Source organism: Leopardus geoffroyi, chromosome B2 (assembly GCF_018350155.1).
Source record: "Leopardus geoffroyi isolate Oge1 chromosome B2, O.geoffroyi_Oge1_pat1.0, whole genome shotgun sequence".
Taxonomy (NCBI): domain Eukaryota; kingdom Metazoa; phylum Chordata; class Mammalia; order Carnivora; family Felidae; genus Leopardus; species Leopardus geoffroyi.
This window is the reverse complement of record NC_059332.1, coordinates 50,876,591-50,896,478: the sequence shown is the minus strand read 5'-3', so window position 1 is coordinate 50,896,478 and position 19,888 is coordinate 50,876,591. Positions and strand designations below refer to the sequence as shown.

The 19,888-nt window shown below is 42.6% G+C and overlaps 1 protein-coding gene across 3 annotated transcripts in view; it reads left to right on the top strand.

Annotated features, from left to right (window-relative positions):
- The window catches only part of ELOVL5 (ELOVL fatty acid elongase 5), a 74,062-nt gene that overhangs the window by 46,696 nt on the left and 7,478 nt on the right, over positions 1 to 19,888 (top strand). For 2 of the 3 annotated variants that reach the window (XM_045498548.1, XM_045498549.1), the window contains 4 exons: positions 215 to 280; positions 3,334 to 3,521; positions 18,017 to 18,094; positions 18,831 to 19,002. In XM_045498548.1, the coding sequence (XP_045354504.1) occupies positions 223 to 280; positions 3,334 to 3,521; positions 18,017 to 18,094; positions 18,831 to 19,002 (496 nt within the window). In that variant the 5' untranslated portion in view covers positions 215 to 222. Of the gene's footprint in view, positions 1 to 214; positions 281 to 853; positions 878 to 3,333; positions 3,522 to 18,016; positions 18,095 to 18,830; positions 19,003 to 19,888 lie in introns of those variants that run through there. The other variant, XM_045498550.1, reaches the window with a different exon arrangement.

The window sequence follows — 19,888 nt, the reverse complement described above, 5'->3', positions numbered from 1 at the left end:
CGTGAATTCACGAGATTCTGTCTTTACTTTTGATTTCCAAATTAGACCTAGCACACAAGTTACTTTGGGAATTCAAAAAAAAAAAAAAAAGTTTGAACATAACCTTGTCCATAGCACATCTTTGAAAAGAATTTGTTCTTGTTCTTTTATGAAAAAAACACTGTATAAAAAGCATTTTGAGTAGAGATTAATCAATGTCTGTTTTTCTTAATAGGTTTTAAAATGGAAAATTTTGATGCATCACTTAGTACCTATTTCAAGGCATTGCTAGGCCCCCGAGGTAAGGTGGTTTTTGGTTTTGCTCCCCTCCCTTTAGAGACACTTATAAATATTGCATGAAGAGATTCTAGAAAACATTAGCGTCTTCTGTGATAAGACCAGTGCTTTGTCCTGGATAACAAGGGGCTTGGAGAAGTCCTGTGACACTCTTGAAGCAGTGCAGTGTCCCCTGTGACACAGCTGCTGTGACCCTCTGGTGACGTTAGCTGGAGATCATATTGTGCTGGAAAGCTTGTAGCCTGAGAATGCTGCACATTTCACCATTATTGGTGCTGGGTTTTCCTCAGTTCTTCTGAGTATCCAGCTGAAACTGGTTTCCAAAATGCACTGCTGTGGTGGTTTAAAACTCTTCCCCTTTTATAATTTTCAGGGCTTATTGTCCTTTCACGTTGTGTCACATCAGTGGGTAAATATATACACCTGATCTCACTTTTTATGCTTAATTGTTTTGTTTCCTTTTAGGGAGTAAATCGGCTCCATGTTGCTTTTTTTGAACGTCATCTGTCATGTCTCTTGATGTGTCTATAAAGAAGGAACTTTATAGGTTCACAGAAAGAGTCATTAAAAAACTGCAAGAAGCTTTTAAACAAATGAAAAGGTTGTCAGTTTCATTTACGATTTTTAAAGTACAAAAGAAAACAAAAGAAACTGCATTTCTTAGTATGGTAGAGCTAAAACATGAGGGTGTGGAGAAACAGTCTAATTGATAAGACCTCTTTGGAGGGTAGTTGTGTCTTCCATTGAAATCAAAAAGCACATGCCTTTTGACTCTGCTATTTGACTCCTAAGACTTGATCCTATAGCTAATCTTGATCATTATTGCAAAGATGTGAATAAGGATACTCCTTTATAGCATTGCTTGTAAAGATTGGAAATAATCTACATGCCCATCAGTAGGGGAACTGATTCAGTAAGTTAGCGTACAGCCAAATGAGCAAAACCAAATTAGATCATTTTTTTATGTGTTCTTGGGTTGAGATGATGCCTTATTTCAGCTTCATAGAACAAAAAAAGTCCAACTTTAAATGGCTGAAACAGTAACAAAAATGATCCGTTTACATTATCAAGATTGAGCAACTCCTGAGTTATTTCAGGGACCCAGTACACTTGTTCTTGTCATTTTCTACTTCACATTCTCAGTATATCAGCAGTTCTGCCCTTGGAAAAATTCCTCCACCTTTCATGGTTACTGGATGACCACAGCAGCTCCAGGCAGCACCTACAGAGGAGGAGGGAAAAATCTGTTCATTTGCGTGCCTTTAAGAAGGAAACTCTTCACCAGGGCCTTTCACCCAGCTGTCATCTCCTCAAAGCTCAGTGGCCACAATTGCTTCACATGCCGTTGTGTGAACAAGTCACCAGAGAGTGGGCGAGGACTGCCATGGTTGGCTAGATCCCTAAAGATTTACTGCCTGGGGACACCGTTGGGGCAGCCAGCCGCTCTGGCAGCACTTGGCAGTATGAATGGAGGCTGGATACTTGCAGATACGGCCTTACAAGATTTTAAAAGCAAGGTGTAAAAAAATAAAATAAGATGTAAGATAGAACATCAAATAAAAGGAAATGAGAGGGTTTTGTGTGTACATTTATTGTGTTTGTGATATGTATGTACACACAAGCATATGTAACTGTCTAAAGCTAGTTGCTGTGTGGGAACTTGCTTTCTCACAGTTGACAACCAGGGCCTAGAGCTGAGAACAAAAGGTGCTACGAATCTCCTCCTTAAGTTCACTGTGGCCAGCCACCTCCCTGAAGGACTTCTAAGAACTACCAGTTCAGCAGAACTGTGGTAACCCCCTCTACCACCTTAGCATAAGTAGCGGGGAGAGGGTGGAGGGCATCTCCTCTTAAGCCAAGAGAGGAGCACTACAGAGAAACCCAGGGAGAATTTAGAATGTCTCTAAGAAAGGAGACTGACAATCCATTCCCCAAATGGATGGGTGCTTTTCCTGCAAGATCAAGAGAAAAAGCATTGGAGAATGTAGCAAGATGGTCCAGTCAGGAGGTCCAAGAAGGAACAGAGACTTTCCCCACTAGATGCTGCTTCTCTGAAGCTGCAGAAGGCGAAAACTGCATGCGCCTCTGAGCTCCAGAGTGGGTGGCCTTAGAGGGTAGATCAGATTGAGGAGCAATAGGTTTTGGGGGCTCATCAAAGTAGCATGCAGACGGGAACGTGCTGCGGAAGTGGCTTCCTGAGAGTCAGCCACAGGCAGAAGTTGACTCTTGCAGGGGACAGGTTAACACCTAGGGGGTCTGGCTGCCAGAGAGTTTCTCCCCATCCAAGGAGAGGGCTGTCAGATTGCTGCTGGCAACTCTGTGGAACTAATCTTCCTCCTCTCTGCCTAGGAAAAGGGTGGGGGAAGGGAGATCTGTCCTGCACCTGTAGTGCCCCCTCCCCTGCCCCGAATCAGTGTAGGTCTTCCCTCTCAAGCTTCTGCTGCTCACATGGTTCCTTAAATAGTCACTTCACTGTCATTACTGCCTCGTCTTTTTTTTTTTTTCTTTAAAATTATTGTCCTCTCTGCTGTTGACCATTGCACTCATAGCAGATGCTGCCTTTCTAATCAGTAATTGTTGCTAAGCTAGATAAATAGCATGTTTTCTCTGAGTCTGCACATGCTGGGCAGACTGGCAGACACTTGACTTAAGATGAGGACTTTGGAGTTCAAAGACTGCCATTTCTGGAGTTTCATTACCCTGTCTGTGCATCATTCAGCAGATCTGGTCCATAAATACAGTTAGTAGAAACTTTAGCTTTGTCCTTGCTTTCTTTAAGATGCTTTGGAAAGGATTTTTTTTTAATGTTTTTATTTTATGTAGAAGCCATGCATGATATACATGTTATTATTCAGAACATGTAACAAAGAGCTTCACCTTATATGACAAATAGTGAAAACTCCTGCTTCCTCTTCCAACTGCTTTGCTGGCATTAGGAGCTTGAGTATTAGATGACTGTTACAAAATTATGGGGAAAGATTTTTAATGTTTGAAAAAAGTTGTGGTTTTTTATCTGCCTTATTAATCACTGTGTGTTTTCCTTTTATTATTTTCCAGATACCAGAGTAAAAGGATGGTTTCTTCTGGACAATTATATACCTACTTTTATCTGCTCTGTCATATACTTACTAATTGTATGGCTGGGACCAAAATACATGAAGAATAGGCAGCCATTCACTTGCCGGAGAATTTTAGTGGTGTATAACCTTGGCCTCACATTGCTGTCTCTCTATATGTTCTGTGAGGTAGGTCTCTTCCTTAAATGCGTTCCAGTCGCCGTCCTGAATTGTGTTCCTAAATGAAGAAGGGCAGTGTGTCAGGGGTGGGATGGGTGCACCTGGAGGTCAAATACATGACTCCATTTTGAGTATGTTTTAAAATTGATTTTTCAAAATGCAAGAGTTGTTTGTACAAATATGCCTTTTAGAACATCTAAAATAGCCTTTGCTATCGATTCTTTGGTTATGTTTCATATTCAGAATTAAATATTTTCAGAAATACTTTTACGCAAGCAGAGCAAAGAATGGCAAATGAACAAAATGTGAAAAAAACAGACCTGTGAACGTTTGATTGTTGAGCATTTAATAAATGCAGGGTTCTCGTTTGGAGGTGGGGAGGAAGGAAGTGGGTGGCAGTTGTGTTCAGTGTGCTTTATGGTAAGTCAGCCTCTTGCCTGGTCTGATAACTGTAAATAACTTTGAGATTTGACAAGTTATTTTTTTAGAAGCTAAGAAGAGGGGATAGTGAGATCTGCGTTTAGGATTTGAATGGTCTAAGTTTGGGCCAAGTTATTTTTTCTGTGTAACTGGGATGTTGAAAGCCATGTTTGATGATCTCAAAGGCTAGCATTGTAGCTGAAGTAAAAAGGAAAGAAACTGGAATCAAAACTTAGGTCCTCCCTCTTTCCCGCAGTTATGTAACACAGCCTTCAAAGCCAAGCCGGGGAGGGAAGCTGCCCTCCAAGGGTAAGCACGGCCTCTGTACATTTTTAGGGGAGGGGACTTCACCTTTCAGGCTTGCAACACAAATGCCTCACCACACAAAAGTGTCGCTGAATCTCTGGGTGAGGAATTAAGCCATACATAAACATTTGCAAGCACTTCCATTTAGCTTTTTAACCTTTTATGGTGGCTTTAATTCTCCATGGGATAGTAAGGAAGAAATAGGGGAGGTGAGGGAGGGGAGAAACCAGGATGAATCTTGAAATTAGTGTTTAGAGGAAAGCATGACCCCCCCCCCCCCCCCCATCAGCCGCAGGCCTCTCCATCTCTGTCTGCATGTGGCCGTGTGCAAGAGCGTGTCTGGGTTCATACGCCGGTGTGAAACACTGTCTGATTGTGAGAGGTATTGATTGGACCTGGGCCAGGTCTGTGTCCTGTTCTCCCAGGTAGGTTTCAGAAGGCAGCGAAAGAGTTTATGATTAGAACGGTAGATGCTACTATCATTACTTTTATGCTTGGTACTCTGTGAAATGCTTACAACCTCCCTTTTTGCTTTTTTCTGTCCTGTTCTAGAATGAAGGCAGTTTAATTAGCCTCCAAGGTGGATATTGCAGGACTGGAGGCAGGGACAGTGCGCAGGAGTGTCTCCCGGGTCCAGCACTGTGCACATCTCTGTGTTTAAGGAACAAAAGTGCAGCAGGTTGTCAGGTTTTTCAGAGTGAACTGTTTACTTTCCCACAATTGATAGATGATACAGCCATTTCCTTAAGAAAGCTTTTATAGAGTTTATTATTATGCATAACAATATTCTAGATAAAAAAATATTTAAGATTATTAAATCTTCTAGTGGTTAAGGATCTGCCTTTTCTGTTTCCCAAACCCTGGAGACAGAGCTATAACCTCATCATTTCACCTCTTTCAAACAGATAATTCTTGGGTAAAGAGGGGAAGCAAAGTGTTGTATAAATTGCTGCTGTGTGCAGGTGACTGAACTTGGAAGGGTCGAGAAGCACCGTAGTAGGAAATACAGATTTTCCATGACAGTTTGGTGAGGACTAGAGAAGACGTTGAGCAGTCTCAGCACTGGATAAAGAGGCTTAAGAAATATACAGTCGGAAAACAATTTTAACTCCTGATTTAGAGTGAGTACATTAAGCAGTAATAATAATAATTCCTTGGGGTGCCTGGGTGGCTCAGTTGGTTAAGTGTCCAACTTCAGTTTTGATCATGATCTCACAGCTCATGAGTTTGAGCACCGTATCAGGCTATGTGCTGACAGCTCAGAGCCTGGAGCCTGCTTCGGATTCTGTGTCTCCTTCTCTGTTTCCCTCCCCGCTCATGTTCTGTCTCCTTCTCTCAAAAATTAATAAATGTTAAAAAAGATTTTAAAAAGTGTTTCAAAAAAACAATTCCTTAAATCAAGTTTCTAAAAATAAACCCAAATCAGATCTGCCTGAGTTTAAAACAAACCCTGGTACTTCCCGAGTTAGATAGTATTTACATTTGATGTTTGTGTGACTTTTTTTCTGTATTTACATAAACCCATCAATAATATCACTGTAACGTAACCTTTGTCAATTTTTTCATTTCATTTTAGCTACTGTTTTTCTTTAACTTAGCATTTATATTCCACTGAATATTAAAACATAGGAGGGTAGTCATGGGTTTTATGACCAAACAAAGTGAGGAGGGGACAGATCCCAGTTGGGCCCCTCATCCCACAGAAAGGTCCCAAGAGCTGGAGCCATTTGTCTGCGGTCACACGGTTGGCAGGGTTGGCAGGGTCATGATTATTAGTCGTTATTTACCCTTCTGCTTATCTGTATACTTGGGTCCATAAGGAATTTAAAAAATAAATACGTAGTCATTGATATTTGTGTGTATTTAATCCTGTGGCATGAATTCACAGCTGCCTTGGCAAGTTCTAGGCTAATACAAATAAAATTAACTGTCACTCACAGGAGACAAAGAGAAATCTTGAAAGAAGGAAGGTAACAAGGAAGCAAAAGGGGGAGAGTCATTATAGCTTTAAAATTACCAGAAGAAGGAAAATAACAATGACTTTTAAAACTGAAACGGAGTTTAAAATGTAGAAAAAATTTAGACTTGTTTATAGTTAATGCATTTGATAGCAAGAAAATTGAAAGGAGAGACATGGCATTAGTTATTACCTCATGAGCTTGGTGTTTTATTTCTAAGAAAATGTTTCTGGATCCCCGATTTGAACAGTGATATGTTTTAGATTGAAAGTCTAGGGCTTTATGGCAAGCCTTTTAACTTTTACATATTAAATTAGGTGCTACCTACAATCACAGTCAGTGACGAGGCTCAGAAATAAAATTTCAGTTAATAGAAAACAGCTTGGTTTGTGTCACTCACCATTGTAAATCTCTATCCTTAGTAGCAAATATAAAAATCTTATGTGCCTCTGAGAGGCAGGGCATATTTCATGCTTTATCGAAGCCCCACTGTTTCTCCAAACTATCTGTATGTCCCCGAGGTCCAGATTGAGAACCCCCAACCGGACAATACCAGATGTGGCTTTTCCTCATCATGTGGTGTATGTCCAAGTTGGACTTGTTTCCACTGTCCCCTCTGGCAGGCTTTCTGAGCCACTTCTGACTCCTTTGTTAATGTGCCAAACATGGGAGTCCCACTCGGGCAGCTGCTGTATGCCAACCATTTTGGTATATCTGCTCTCCACCTGCCTCTGGCCTCTTGTCCCCCTAAGCTGAGAGAACCTCATTGCTTGGTTTGTTACAGTCCAAAAGGGAGCATCCCTGTTGATCAGCCTGGGTCTCGTGCACTCATCCTGGGACTCAGCAGTAGCTGCAGAGGAAGCAGGGTCAGTACTGCATGGTAGGCTTTGAACTTTAAGAACTTCTGGCCCCTTTCCTCAGGAGGAGACACTGATCTCTCAGCCTGCGCCTTCTGCTTAGCTCTACTCAAACACCCCAATACCAGTGTCTTTCATTTTTCCCATCTACCCCCAAGAAACTTCCTTTTAGACCTAACCAAGCCCACCTCTATTTGACAGTCTCCATCTCATTCTTGAAAACTACTCAAGGATCAGTTCCCCTGTGAAGGCAGGAGGACGCTGAGTCAGAAGACTCAAGCTCTAAAAGGCAGTGATTCTTTAGCCTCTCTTGTCTTCCTGCTATTCCCAACAAACATGACACATGGCTTTCCATTAAACCGCTCCGTGGGTGTGGCCTCTGCCTCCTGTCCCTCACACAGATGATGCACTTACAGGATGGCTGTAATGTCCGTGTCTCTTCCCTTTGTTAGTAGGGCTCCATCAAATGTATCCTGAGCATTGGGATAGAACAGTTGCAAATGCTAAAAGAAAAAAGAAAAGGCCTCAACCACCATTTTACTTTATTAACAACAAAAATCACAGATTACAAACAAGATTATTTTTTGAGTACTTATGTATCTGTATTCCCTTGCAGTTAGAACTGTCTCAAGCATTCAGAACATTTAACATGTAATTTTAATACAACGATTGAGGGGCACCTGGGTGGCTCAGTCGTTTGCCTCTTACTTCAGCTCAGGTCAAGATCTCACAATTTGTGGGTTCGAGCCCCACATCGGGCTCTGTGCTGACAACAAGCCTGGAGCCTGCTTCAGATTCTGTGTCTCCCTTTCTCTCTGCCCCTCCCCTGCTCTCACTTTGTCTCTCTCTCTCTCTCTCTCTCTCTCTCTCTCTCTCTCAAAGATATACATATATATATAAGCAAGCAAGCAATGATTGATAGCCGAGTGAATAGATGGATCTGGATTGGCATAGATCTAAAACGTATTCTTTTTTACCCTCTGAATTTTTTATTTTAAATTGTAATTTCAGGGGTGCCTGGGTGGCTCAGTTGGTTAAGCGTCCGACTTCGGTTCAGGTCATGATCTCATGGTCCATGAGTTTGAGCCCCGCGTCAGGCTCTGTGCTGACAGCTCAGAGCCTGGAGCCCGTTTCAGATTCTGTGTCTCCCTCTCTCTCTGACCCTCCCCTGTTCACGCTCTGTCTCTGTCTCAAAAATAAATAAACGTAAAATAAATAAATAAATAAAAAATAAATAAATAAATAAATAAATTGTAATTTCAGAACTACTTCAGATTATGAAAAATAAAATCACATAAACAATATCTACCTCATAAATATTGATCTTTTATTATCAGTTTGAATTGTTTACTTAAAAAAGAAAATATTACAAAAATGCATCTGAAGTACAGTCCCTTCCCAAATATAACTTCCTTCCAAAGTTCCTATGTTTCTTCTCTGGATATATTTTTATACTTTTCAATACATATGTAGATAGCACGTAATATATTGTGAGGAATTTTTTTAACTTATGTAAATGGTTTACTGTGTCTACTCTTTCAAATAGCCTCCTTTTAGTCATTGTATTTTGAGATGAATCCATGTTGAAATTTACAGATTTAGGTAATTAATTTTAACTTCTTTATTATTTCAGTGTTACAATTTATCATACCATTTTGTGCAGTTCTCTTTGCACGGACATACAGGTTTCCAGTTGACAGTGTTATATTGAGTACTCTTGGTCTCCTTGTGCAAATGTCACTTGTTTTTGTTTGTTTTACCAGATATATACATAGGACTTTAATGACTGAATCTGATAGTCTCTTGTCTTTTAGTGGGGAAATTTAACCTATTTTCATTTAGTGTAGTGATTATTTTGGAATAATTTCTTTGACCTTTTTTGTGTGTGTACATTTCTTTTTTCATTTACTGATTTAAAAGTCATTCCTTCTAATTGTATATTTTAGTGTTACCCATAAGTTTTGAATATGCCTTTATGATTTCATAAAGTCTAAAGTGAATTATTCTTTCTATCCTCCTGAGTAACACAGGACCTTAGAAGTTTCTGCTCTGATCCCATCTTCCATGTCTCAGTTGTCGTGTTGAGTCCCAGCGTGTTCCAAGGTCCTGAACAGTCATCATCTTTACACTCTGGGGTTGCTCTTCTCTGTGCTATTGACCTCTGAAATTCATTCTTGCCTTTGAGTCTCAGTTTTCTTCTTCTGGAGTAGTTCTTTCCTGTGAAGACTAAACTTAGTCTCCGTTTGAGCATCATTTTATTTGTCTCTAAGCTTGAATAGTATTTTAGTGGGGCATAGAATTCTAGATTATTTTTCTTCAGCACTTTGAAGATTTATTCCAGGGAGGTCAGCTGCAGTCTTGTTTTTGTTCATTTGTAGGTAATCTTTTTTGTTCCAGGTACTTGTTAAGTTGCATGAAAAACTAAAAACAGTTGCCTGGGTAGCCCTCTGCTTTCATGTAACTCATTCAGGACTTGTGAGCCTTCAGTCCAAAAGTTTACATATTCCATGAGTTGAGGAAAGTACTTTGCCATCGTTTGCTAGATTCTGGCCTCTCCTCCTCTCTCTGCGGTTAGACACATGCTAGATAGTCCCAGACTCCACATATGCTGTCTTTTGAATATTTGTGCCTCTTTATCTCTGTCCTCTGCATTCTTCTGATTCACCCACATTTTCATTTGTGTCTCCTGTTTCATCCATCTATTGAGTTTTTAGTTCAAATGGCTGTATATCATTCATTTTTGAAAGTTTGCCACTTGTCTTTTGTTTCACTCCATAACGTAGGAGCATCGCGGGTCTTTTTTTCTCTGTGATCGAGATATGACAGTTCTCTCCAAACTTAACCATTTGTTTTCAGCCACATCTGTGAGGTCATACCTCTGGGAATAATTATTAAATCTTTGTGAAATCTCTTCTTTGAAAACAAAAAGAGTTTGGTGTTCTGGATAAGCATCCCAGACTAGTTGTGCTGGGTGGGGTTATCTCAGGTAATGTGTCTTCCCCAAGTCAAAGATTTTAAAAGGACTTCGATGTAGGCATACTTCCTCCTTTCTGAATAACGCGTTGGGGAGGGGCCTCACCTTACAGTTAGGCATCAGAGGTGATGCACTTGTTTTGGTGGGTTCTGTGCAGCTTTTCTGTATATGAGTTTGTAGTGGGGGAGTGGGTTCTGTTTTTGTTCAGTTTGCTGCATTGCCAGAACCAGACGTCCGTACTTTTTTTTCCTTTGCATCTTCTTTTGAAGACTTCTGATGCTTCTGATGCTTCTTTATTGGAAAGATGAAAGAAGTTTGCGAGATGGGTGTTCTGCTTGTGCCTTCTGACCTCTCTGTAATTGTGGGGTTGACACTGTTGAAGCAGCTGGGCAAGCACCTGACAGCCTGTTCCTCCCAGGGCTCTGGCTTTGAAGGTCCTGATAGAACCACAGAGCAGTTGCTTTGGAAACACTATATTCTAAACTGTCTTGTTTTTCTTTCCCTTCAGGCTTTCCTAAAATAGAAATATTATTGTGGGGAAATAGGATTTGGAAAAACACTGAAAAGACCTGGTAGTTGATCATTGAATTTTATTAAAAAAAAAAAAAAAAAAAGATTTTGTTTACTAAAGTACTTTGAAAACAATATTTACTATTCTGCTTTTCTCATTTAACAGAGGTATAGAGAAGTTCAATCATCTGGTGAGATTAATACTTCTCAGAAAGGCCTAATGATTGCCATAAAATAGTTCTCACTCTCGGTTCCCCTGCAACAGAAGCTCTTTGCTCAGAAGGAAACTTATCTCAATGAGTGGAAACACCCCACGCAGTTATGCACCCTCAGTTGATCTGGCACTGCCCTGAGAGAATGCCTTATATTGGGCAAATGGAGAAAAGGATGCAGCCTTCCCTTCCCTTCCCACACCCAGCAGAAAGGGGAGGATTACCTGCCAGTTGAGAGCAAGCTTTGGAGTTGGTCCAAAGCCAGGCCTGACACCTCTAAACTGACCCTACAAGCCTTTGGTGTAACTTGGCCTGGCGGCCTGGCGGCATGAGAAAACACATTACTTTACAAATCCTCAACCAAAGCAGACTGAATCTGCAAAGCAAGAGTTGGTAGATGGAGAGATGGAGATCTCTCTTTAAATTATTCAAAGGATGCCCTGGGTGGGGCTTCTGTAACAGGAGGGGCAACACCACCTCAGGCCTACTCATGGGCTTTCATGCTCTGGAAGCAGAAGGAACAAACATCTGGCTAGAATCTTGGCAAAGATTTATATAGGTGCCTGCCTTACGCCAGGTAGTGGGCTAGCTCATTGACTGTTCATCACACTGCCAACTGCCCTCTCTGTGGACGGAGACTTCCCAGGTAGGCCTGGGATTCAGGCCTGTGCCTTAAACCATTGTGCACCACTGTCTCAGGATGCTGAGTCTTAGCTTGAGGTCTTGCTGTCCCTAGCCACTAACATCCCCATGAAGTATAAAATGAGCATTTCTGGCTGTATACGTGAAAGCAACTTAGTAGAAGCCACTCCTCAGGAGGCCTGAAAAGTGAGAGAAAAGGACTACCAGTTTAAGAGGGCAGGGTGTAGGGTTCAGGGAAAAATGCCAGACATACCTATTTTGGGTTTGGATGAGGACAAGCTGTTTCTTTGTACTTTGTTCTGAAGACTTTTCTAGTGTATAGAGCCTGTCCTTATGACTTAAGAGTATTTCATTCAGCAGTAACCCAAGGGTGTTTCTGGTAATAAGGAAAAAAAACAAAACACTTTTGAAAGTTATGAGTGTGAATTATCTTAAGTGGGCATCCTTATAGTCCGGACATGAAAGATTTTAAATTCAAGGCCACATGCTTTGATCTGACCCTATTTCATAATAGCACAGCCAAGAGCGACTAGCCAAACCCTGGAAGAAATACGTACTTTGAATTTTGGAGTAGCTGGTGGTTAATTTCAAACCAAACCACTGCTGAAGTAAGATGCAGGTAACAAGTCTGCTTTTCCAGAGAATTCTTCATGGGTAGAGCACCCCCATCGTGCTCTTATTAAGGATTGAACTCCCGTTTGAGATTGCAAGTGAACTGAGAGCCAGAATTCTGGGTGCCTGGTGGTATCACCAAAAAGTTGTGTGACCTTGGGGCACCCATATCACTTCTCATCTTTGTTTCCCTATTGAAAACATGAACTTATACACAAATCTAAAAAACACACACTTGAACATTCACATGGAAACCATAAAAACTATGAACATGTCAACCACACACTTAGTGTTGCTTAGAAATGCCCTTTGGGTCCTATAGATGCAATTGAATTCCAGTAAGGACAGTCTCTAGTCTCATTGTCTTCTATTGGATGGATGTCTGCTTGGGGGTAATGACCACACAGCTTACCAAGCCCCTATCACTAAAAGCAGCCAGCCCTTTTGGAAAAGGGTTATCTTGTGGCTCTGACATCTTGGAATATTGGGGTGAATGGCTGATCATGGCCACCCAAGAAGACATTCTTCTGCTTATTCTTTAAATGTTAAATGACCTTGTTTCTTGAGATGCTTTGGTGGCATTCCAGAAAGTGCTCTGGAAGTGGTTATCACACTAGAGGTTATGCCTCATTTGTGGCTAACTGTGGTGTTAGATGAGAAAAGTCACCTCTCTCAATATTAGAAATGATTAACTCCACGAAGTGAATCATCCAGACCTAGCTGTGCTATTCACCTAACTTTTCTTCTTTAAATGAAAAGATGCATGAAACCACCTTTGGTTATTGAATTTGTCTCCTAAGAAGAAAAAGCTTCTAGCTCAGCTTTAATTATAGCTCTTTCCATGCTCCTGGCTTAATTAAAGTTTGCCTTACTCCAAGGAAGGGGAAAGCACATATGGTTTTTAGTAGTGCTGTTTGTATTTTGATTACTTGGGAAAAGCCAGGTAAATAACGCACACTGTTGCTCTTGGAGTAGCTGTACTGTGCAGGTCGTGGCAAGCTGTGCGTTGTGGCCGCTTTTTCATTGAGGTATAGTCCTGCCCTCTTTTGAGCTGATTCCCAGAAGCCCAAGACAGAGAGACCTACCCTTACTTTCAGTGCCTCACCTTTGTCCAGCCTCCTGGGCCCTCTCACTTTGCAGTGTCTGCAGCAGTGTGTCAGATTTCTGGGGAACTGACTAAAGCAGCTCTCTGGAAAGAAGCCAGGCCTGAGCCCTGAAGGGAAGTGGTAGCTAAGGTGACTTTGACTAGAACATTGTCTCCTCTGATGTGTTCCTAGTGGAGCTGGAGGGAATAGCCTTGAAAACCCCATGCTGTTTCCCTCTGATGGGGGATGGAGGGAACAGAACCTTCTGGCACTGGCCCATTTTATGGAGAATTGCTGAGAGTCTTATGGAGAAACTTTAAGTCAGGTGCTTGGTCCTCGTGTGTTAAATTATTCTATCCCTTCGAAAGCAGAGGATACTTGAGAATTCAACTTTCCATATCCCCCCACTATGACATTTGATGGGGACTGGTTTTTCCATCTTGTGAACAGAAGAATTCAGACGAATATTGTCAAATTCAAGTTTCACTAAAATCCTTTGTTTCAATTTCTCCATTTGCAAATGACATCTTTTGGGGTTTGGGGTATTTTTTGTTTTGGTGGGGGTTTTTTGGCTATGAATAACACATTAGGCCTCAATTTGAGGGGCAAAAAGCCATGGCTTGACCTCTTTATCATTAGTTTAGCAAATATTTATTCAGCACCTCTAGTGTACAAGTCCCTGGGCTGGGTTCTGTGGATGCAGGAGCCACAGTCCCCACCTCTGTGAGCTTACCAAAGGGAGCAAAACAGACCCTTTAACAAAGGGCTGAAAGGAGGAGCATATGAGCACATACCACAAGCTCACAAGGGTGAGCTTAGAGGAAGAAGAATAGACTTCAGGCTGGAGTGCTCAAGCAAACGATCACGAAGAGAATTTTAACCAAGCTTTGAAGGTAGATAGGATTTTTAGAGCTAGAGATGGGGGTACCTGGGTGCAGACAGCACTCAGGTTGAAAAGAATAAGTTCATGGTCACTGCTAACTTCATTGTGTTTGTCCCATGTGCCAGCTTGGGTAGGATAAGCATTTGTACACTCCATGCATCTCATTTATTTCTCAGGGCAGCCTGAAGAGGTGGGACTGCTATTTTTGTCCTGTTTGGGGAATGAAGAAACAGGTGTATAGAGATGGACATACTTTGTCTAAGGTCACCTAGCTAAAATGTGGGATGCTAGGATTTAACCTCCTCCTGGCTAGTGCCCAAACCTGTGCTCTGTGCCCTTGGCCATATCGAGGTGGGTGAGGAGTGGCATGCTTGGAGAAGGAAAGGGGGCCCGTCTGACTTTAGGTCAGGGAGCAGGGGAAGTCAGCTTGGGGGAGTGTGTGGAAGAACGTGAATGCTTTGCCTAGGGTTTGGGATTGGGTTCTGAAGGCACTGAGAGTCTGAAGGGTTTTAAACCCAGAATTCAGTGGTTTGGGAGACCCTGGGGCCCCAGTGGAAGTGCTGAGTGGCAGTGGTGAGCAAGGGAGAGATGCCTGGTTGGCAGGGAGTCTCTACTAGGAGATCAGGATGGCGGGCCCCGGGGCAGTTTGAAATGGCACTGGATGGATGAGAGCTTCTGGTTGGTGTACCTGCTTCACGTTTCAGTGCTGGGGAAGTTCATCCACCCAAGCCCTGAAGTTCTTGAGCTTCTAGAGATGGTGGGTATTTTAGATAAGGATACTTTCCCCCATTTAAAGGAAAAGGGACAAATGGAATTTTAAGGTAATTAGTTTAAGGAGCAAGGCAATCCAACCTGGCTGCCTTCTGAAAGACATTTTGAAAGAAAGGCATGTGTCCCTTCTGCTGGAGTTAACAGACCCTTCCTCAGTCAAAGTGGCTGCAGGATTACAGGGAAGGATTAGTCCTCTTCTTCCTCAGAGAGAGAGCTCCCTTGCTTTTCCCCTCTACCACCAAGGCAGGCGTTCATGGATGCAGCCATCTTTAATTTTGTGCGCGTGTGCGCGCGCACACACACACACACGCACACACACGCACACACACACACCCCATTCTGTTCTCAAGTTGGCAAAAGCAAGCCAACCCAGGGTATCTCAAGACACTATAAACCAAAATAGTAGCTGGAAAACAGTGATGGTAGGTCCTAGAATTTTAAATCAATAAGATGCTAAAATTTCAAAAGTATGTCATAGATACATGAGGACACTGTTTATAAATTTCAGTAAGGCTATTGTTGTAAATGTATCTTTCAGATGGCATAAATTTATCTTCATGAAGAACTTTGCTGTATTGTCCTTACTTTTTATCATTTTCAGGAGTCCTGTGAAAATCTCATCGAGAACCATTAGTTCCTTTCTGTATCGTCCAGCCACAGAAGAGAATTCATTGGTTCTTTCAGGGGGTCAAAGGAAAGGCAGCAGCTCTTCTGAGGGCACACATGCCAACACCACTGACTCCCAACCCCTCTTGGGGTTCAGGCTTTGTGTCTTGATTCTTGGAACTTGAAATAAGGTCTGCATGTGGTGTGCTTCACTGGCTGTGACTTAAGAGGACAATAGACCTTATAAATTACCTTGTGGAAGTTGGTTTTTCAAAGATAGTGCAGTGTAGGGGCACCTAGGTGGCTCATTCGATAGCATCCGACTTCGGCTTAGGTCATGATCTCTCATTCTGTGAGTTCGAGCCCCGCATTGGGCTCTGTGCTGACAGCTCAGAGCCTGGAGCCTGCTTCAGATTCTATGTCCCCCTCACTCTCTGCCCCTCCCCCAGTCACACTTGGTCTCTCTCTCTCAAAAATAAATAAACATTAAAAAATTTATTTAAAAGATAGTGCAGTGTAGTTTGTGTGTGGTTTATTTTTTTTAAGTCTTAACATAGAAATTGTAGAAAGTTAGAACAGAACCTTTAGAGATAATTTAGTCCAACCTCATCTTTTTACTTTAAAGTACCCGGGGCCTGAGGAACTCAGCGGGCTCGTCTCAGGTCCTGGGCCTTGGTGGATAGGATAGCAGCCTAGCTAGCCCAGCGCTCCAACCTTTCGCTTCCTAATGCAGACTCTTCATCACATAATGATGCCTTGCTCGTGTGTGCTCCACACCCCTGTGCTGGTCTTTGGCCACGAAGACCATGTTAATGCCTGATGCTTTTTTATGTATAGACGATGACAAAGCCAGAAAGCAAACCACAGAAAGGAAGTTAATAGGAAAAAAAGCAGTTTCTAAGCTGGGTGTCCAGTGAGAGTGCAGTGGCCACACCCACTACCGACATTTCTGAGGTCAGACTGGGTGGAAATTTAACCGTTTGTCTTCAGGCCCTTGTCATCCTTCGTGGCTCACCCACCGTGAAACCCATGGTTTCCACTCCTAGTTGCATGTTGAAAGAGCTTGAGAGCTTTGTAAAAGGCCCCTCAAGATTCTGGTTTAATGATCTGGGGCGAGGCCAGGCATTAGTTTTTAGAAACTCCCCAGGTGATCCTGTTACGCAACTAGAATGGGAACCACAGCTTTGAGCCGGTGGTTCTCAAACTTTAGCTACATCAAAGTCACCTGTAAAACAGCCTGTTACCACACCACTGGGCTTTGCACCCAGAAATTTCTGATTCAGTAGGTCTAGGGTGCAGCTTGTGGTTTTGTTTTTCTAACAAATTTCTGGCAGATACCGATGCTTCTAGGTTAGGGACCACACTTGATAAACCACAGTATTAGATTTTCCAAAGGTCTGTGATCATGACTCTGAAGCCCTATCTTGATGATCTGCCCCCAGAATTTTGATTTTGAAGGTCCAGGGTAGGCTCAAGAATTTCCATGTCTTGTAAGTTCCCATGGGATGTGAATGCAGTGGACTGGGGAACACACTTTGAGACCCAAGGCCAGTTTTTTATGCTGGATACCAGATGAGATCAGGCACGAGGCAGGCCACCACATTTGTACCCTTCTAGTGCCAGTTGGCCACCAGAGAGAAAGTCACCAGGAAAACTCAAGGTCACCATAGGCTTTGGGAGGAAGCAGTGAGCTACAGTTTACCTGGACAAGGAGTAGCACCCCGTAGGTGTTTGTTTAGAACATAGTGTGGGGGCACCTGGGTGGCTCAGTTGGTTGAGCGTCCAACTTCGGCTCAGGTCATGATCTCACAGTTCATGAGTTCAAGTTCCACTTTTAAACAAACTTAAAAAAAAAAAATACTGTGGACATGCACAGGTGTTCAAATTAAATCTCTTCTCTGGACATTACAGTGGATCCTTAAGTCTCATCTAGACCAGGTGTCCTCACTGTGTACAGATGAGGAAACTGAGGCCCTCATATTGAACTGGTGATACCTGGAGCTTGCAGCTCAATTCTGGGGTCCTTTCTGTGACACTGTGGAGGTCTGCTTCATGGACCCAGGGGATGATACAGCAACAGGAAATAATGAAGGCGAGGCTTACTGAATGATCCTAGGTTTTACAGCACCGGTTCTGGGAGTGTGGTCTCTAGACCAGCACCATCCATATTGCCCGGGAACCTAGGAATTCTTGGACCCCACCCCAGGCCTACTGGATCAAAAACATTCCCCAGTGATCCTGTTTTAACACACCCTTTCAGGGATTCTGATGCCCCAAAGTCAAGTTTGAGAAGCCCCTGGTTTAGGGAAGGGCTGAGGCTGCCTGGTGGGCAGGACCCAGAGAGCCTGCCACCAAGCTGGTCGAGGCCTTGTGACAGCCTGGGGAATTGAAAATTGTGGAGAGAGCCAGCTTGGTAAGGCAGCACCCTGGAGTGACTCCCAGTTCACCCCTTGTGAAATTGAGACTTAGGTCATCTAAACTTCCCTTTGTCCACACTCCCTGTCATCCTGATTTTTGCTCAGGAGCAAAGAGCAGACTTGCCTCAGCCAGCCCAAGGTCAGTTGTCGCAAATTCAGAAACTAATTGAAGTTTAATTGAATAGGGCTTTATATGTTCTGATATTGTTGGTGATTGGCTTTTTCTGTTTTTTTTTGTTTGTTTGTTTTAGTTAGTGACAGGAGTATGGGAAGGCAGGTACAACTTCTTCTGTCAGGGCACACGCAGCGCAGGAGAAGCAGATATGAAGGTATGGTCTTTTTTTTTAATAGTTTTTCTTTTTAACAAATTGTACAAAAAACAAAAAGTTCATGACTTCACTGCCCAAGGTAATTCCTACTGACATTTTTAAAAGAATTTTTTTTAACACACACATGGTATGAAAATTAGAACAGCATGAAAGATTTAAGATAAAAACTACAGTTTCATTTAGTAAAATTGAGTCCTATTAATTTTAGTTTCCAGGTGGGGGGGAAACGCATGCATTTCTCAGCATTTATATAAACAGGATCTTATGAATAATGCCTTAAATGCTATAATCATTCCTCAGAGTGCCCTGGGAGAGTGGTCTATTTGCACATTGTGACTTCCACGCTGAGTGTTTTACATAAAAGCTGCTGCTATATGTTCAGCATGGCAGTCCTTCCGCTCCTTAAAACTATTTGATGGGGCACTTGGTGGCTCAGTTGGTTAAATGTCCGACTCTTCAGCTCAGGTCATCATCTCAACATGTCGTTTTTTTTGTTCATCTTGGAGGATGTCAGTGGTTCTTTTAAAATTTTTCCCTGTTGTCATTTCAAAGCTCCTCGCCCCCTGCCCCCACCCCCAGTATTCTTTAGTTAGCGATGCTCTCCAAATGACCAGAGCTCCTAGCTGCTGAACGACTTGAGCCAGTGGGGCTTTGAGTGAACCTGGGATTCTGAGATGTTAGTAAAACATGTCAGGGGTGATATTCCAGAGAAACATTGATGACCTCTTTCTCTTAGATTATCCGTGTCCTCTGGTGGTACTATTTTTCCAAGCTCATCGAATTCATGGACACCTTCTTCTTCATCTTGCGGAAGAATAACCACCAGATCACGGTCCTGCATGTCTACCACCATGCCTCCATGCTGAACATCTGGTGGTTTGTGATGAACTGGGTCCCCTGTGGCCACTGTAAGTCTTACATTGAGGCGGGGTCTGGGAACAGGTGCGAGCAGAGGGGCTGAATTAAAACCAAGGCTTTTAGAGAAGGTGCTGCCTCTGTAGATTTCTAGGTCAAGCATTTGAATTTTGTGTCTGAGTTGCTTTCATGATAGTGTGGCTGTGCACTCATTGAGCTGATAGAACCTTTTTCTAGCTAATAAACCATCCTCTGCTAACTTGGCAAAGTGAGGGAAAGACCAGATTTCCAGCCTGGGGCATATTGATAAATAGGGACAGTGTCCTCTGTCATAGAGGGCAGCTGTTCCAGGTAATTTCTAGTCCTTGTTTCTCTACAGTGTGGAAGGTGTTTGACTGATACAGGCAGGCCAAGAAGACAGAAGCACACCCTTGAGGGAGTACCAGGGAGTAAGACTACTGGTGAAGCACAGATTTAGCTGAGGGGCACCTAAGAAGTCTTGCATATATGCTAATACAATGACCCTCCCAAAGCATCTTCAGGGGCAAGCACCAGCATTTGAAGTAAATGCTCAAAGAAGGATGGGTGTTGTTTTTAGAAAGCTTATGGTCTGAAGTCTCATTTTCAGAGATTAAATTGTCACCATTAGATTTAGCTTGGGAGTTCTAACAAATGTTCTGACCAAAATTTCTGCCATCCGGCACTGAGGAATTTGAGAACCTTTGGGTCTATTCATGTGTTTTTTCCTACGATAGCACTGACCTTGATTAATTCGGCCCACCAAGGTTCACACAGTCATAGAATTTTAAGACTAGAAAGGGAACTTGCCAAACTCAGCTCCCTTTGGGTTTGGGAGAAATGGAGATAGTAGAAGGTTTGGTAGAGCTCAGGTTCCAGGGCCCCCTCTCATGTGTTTTTTTTTTCTTTCCCCCACCATCA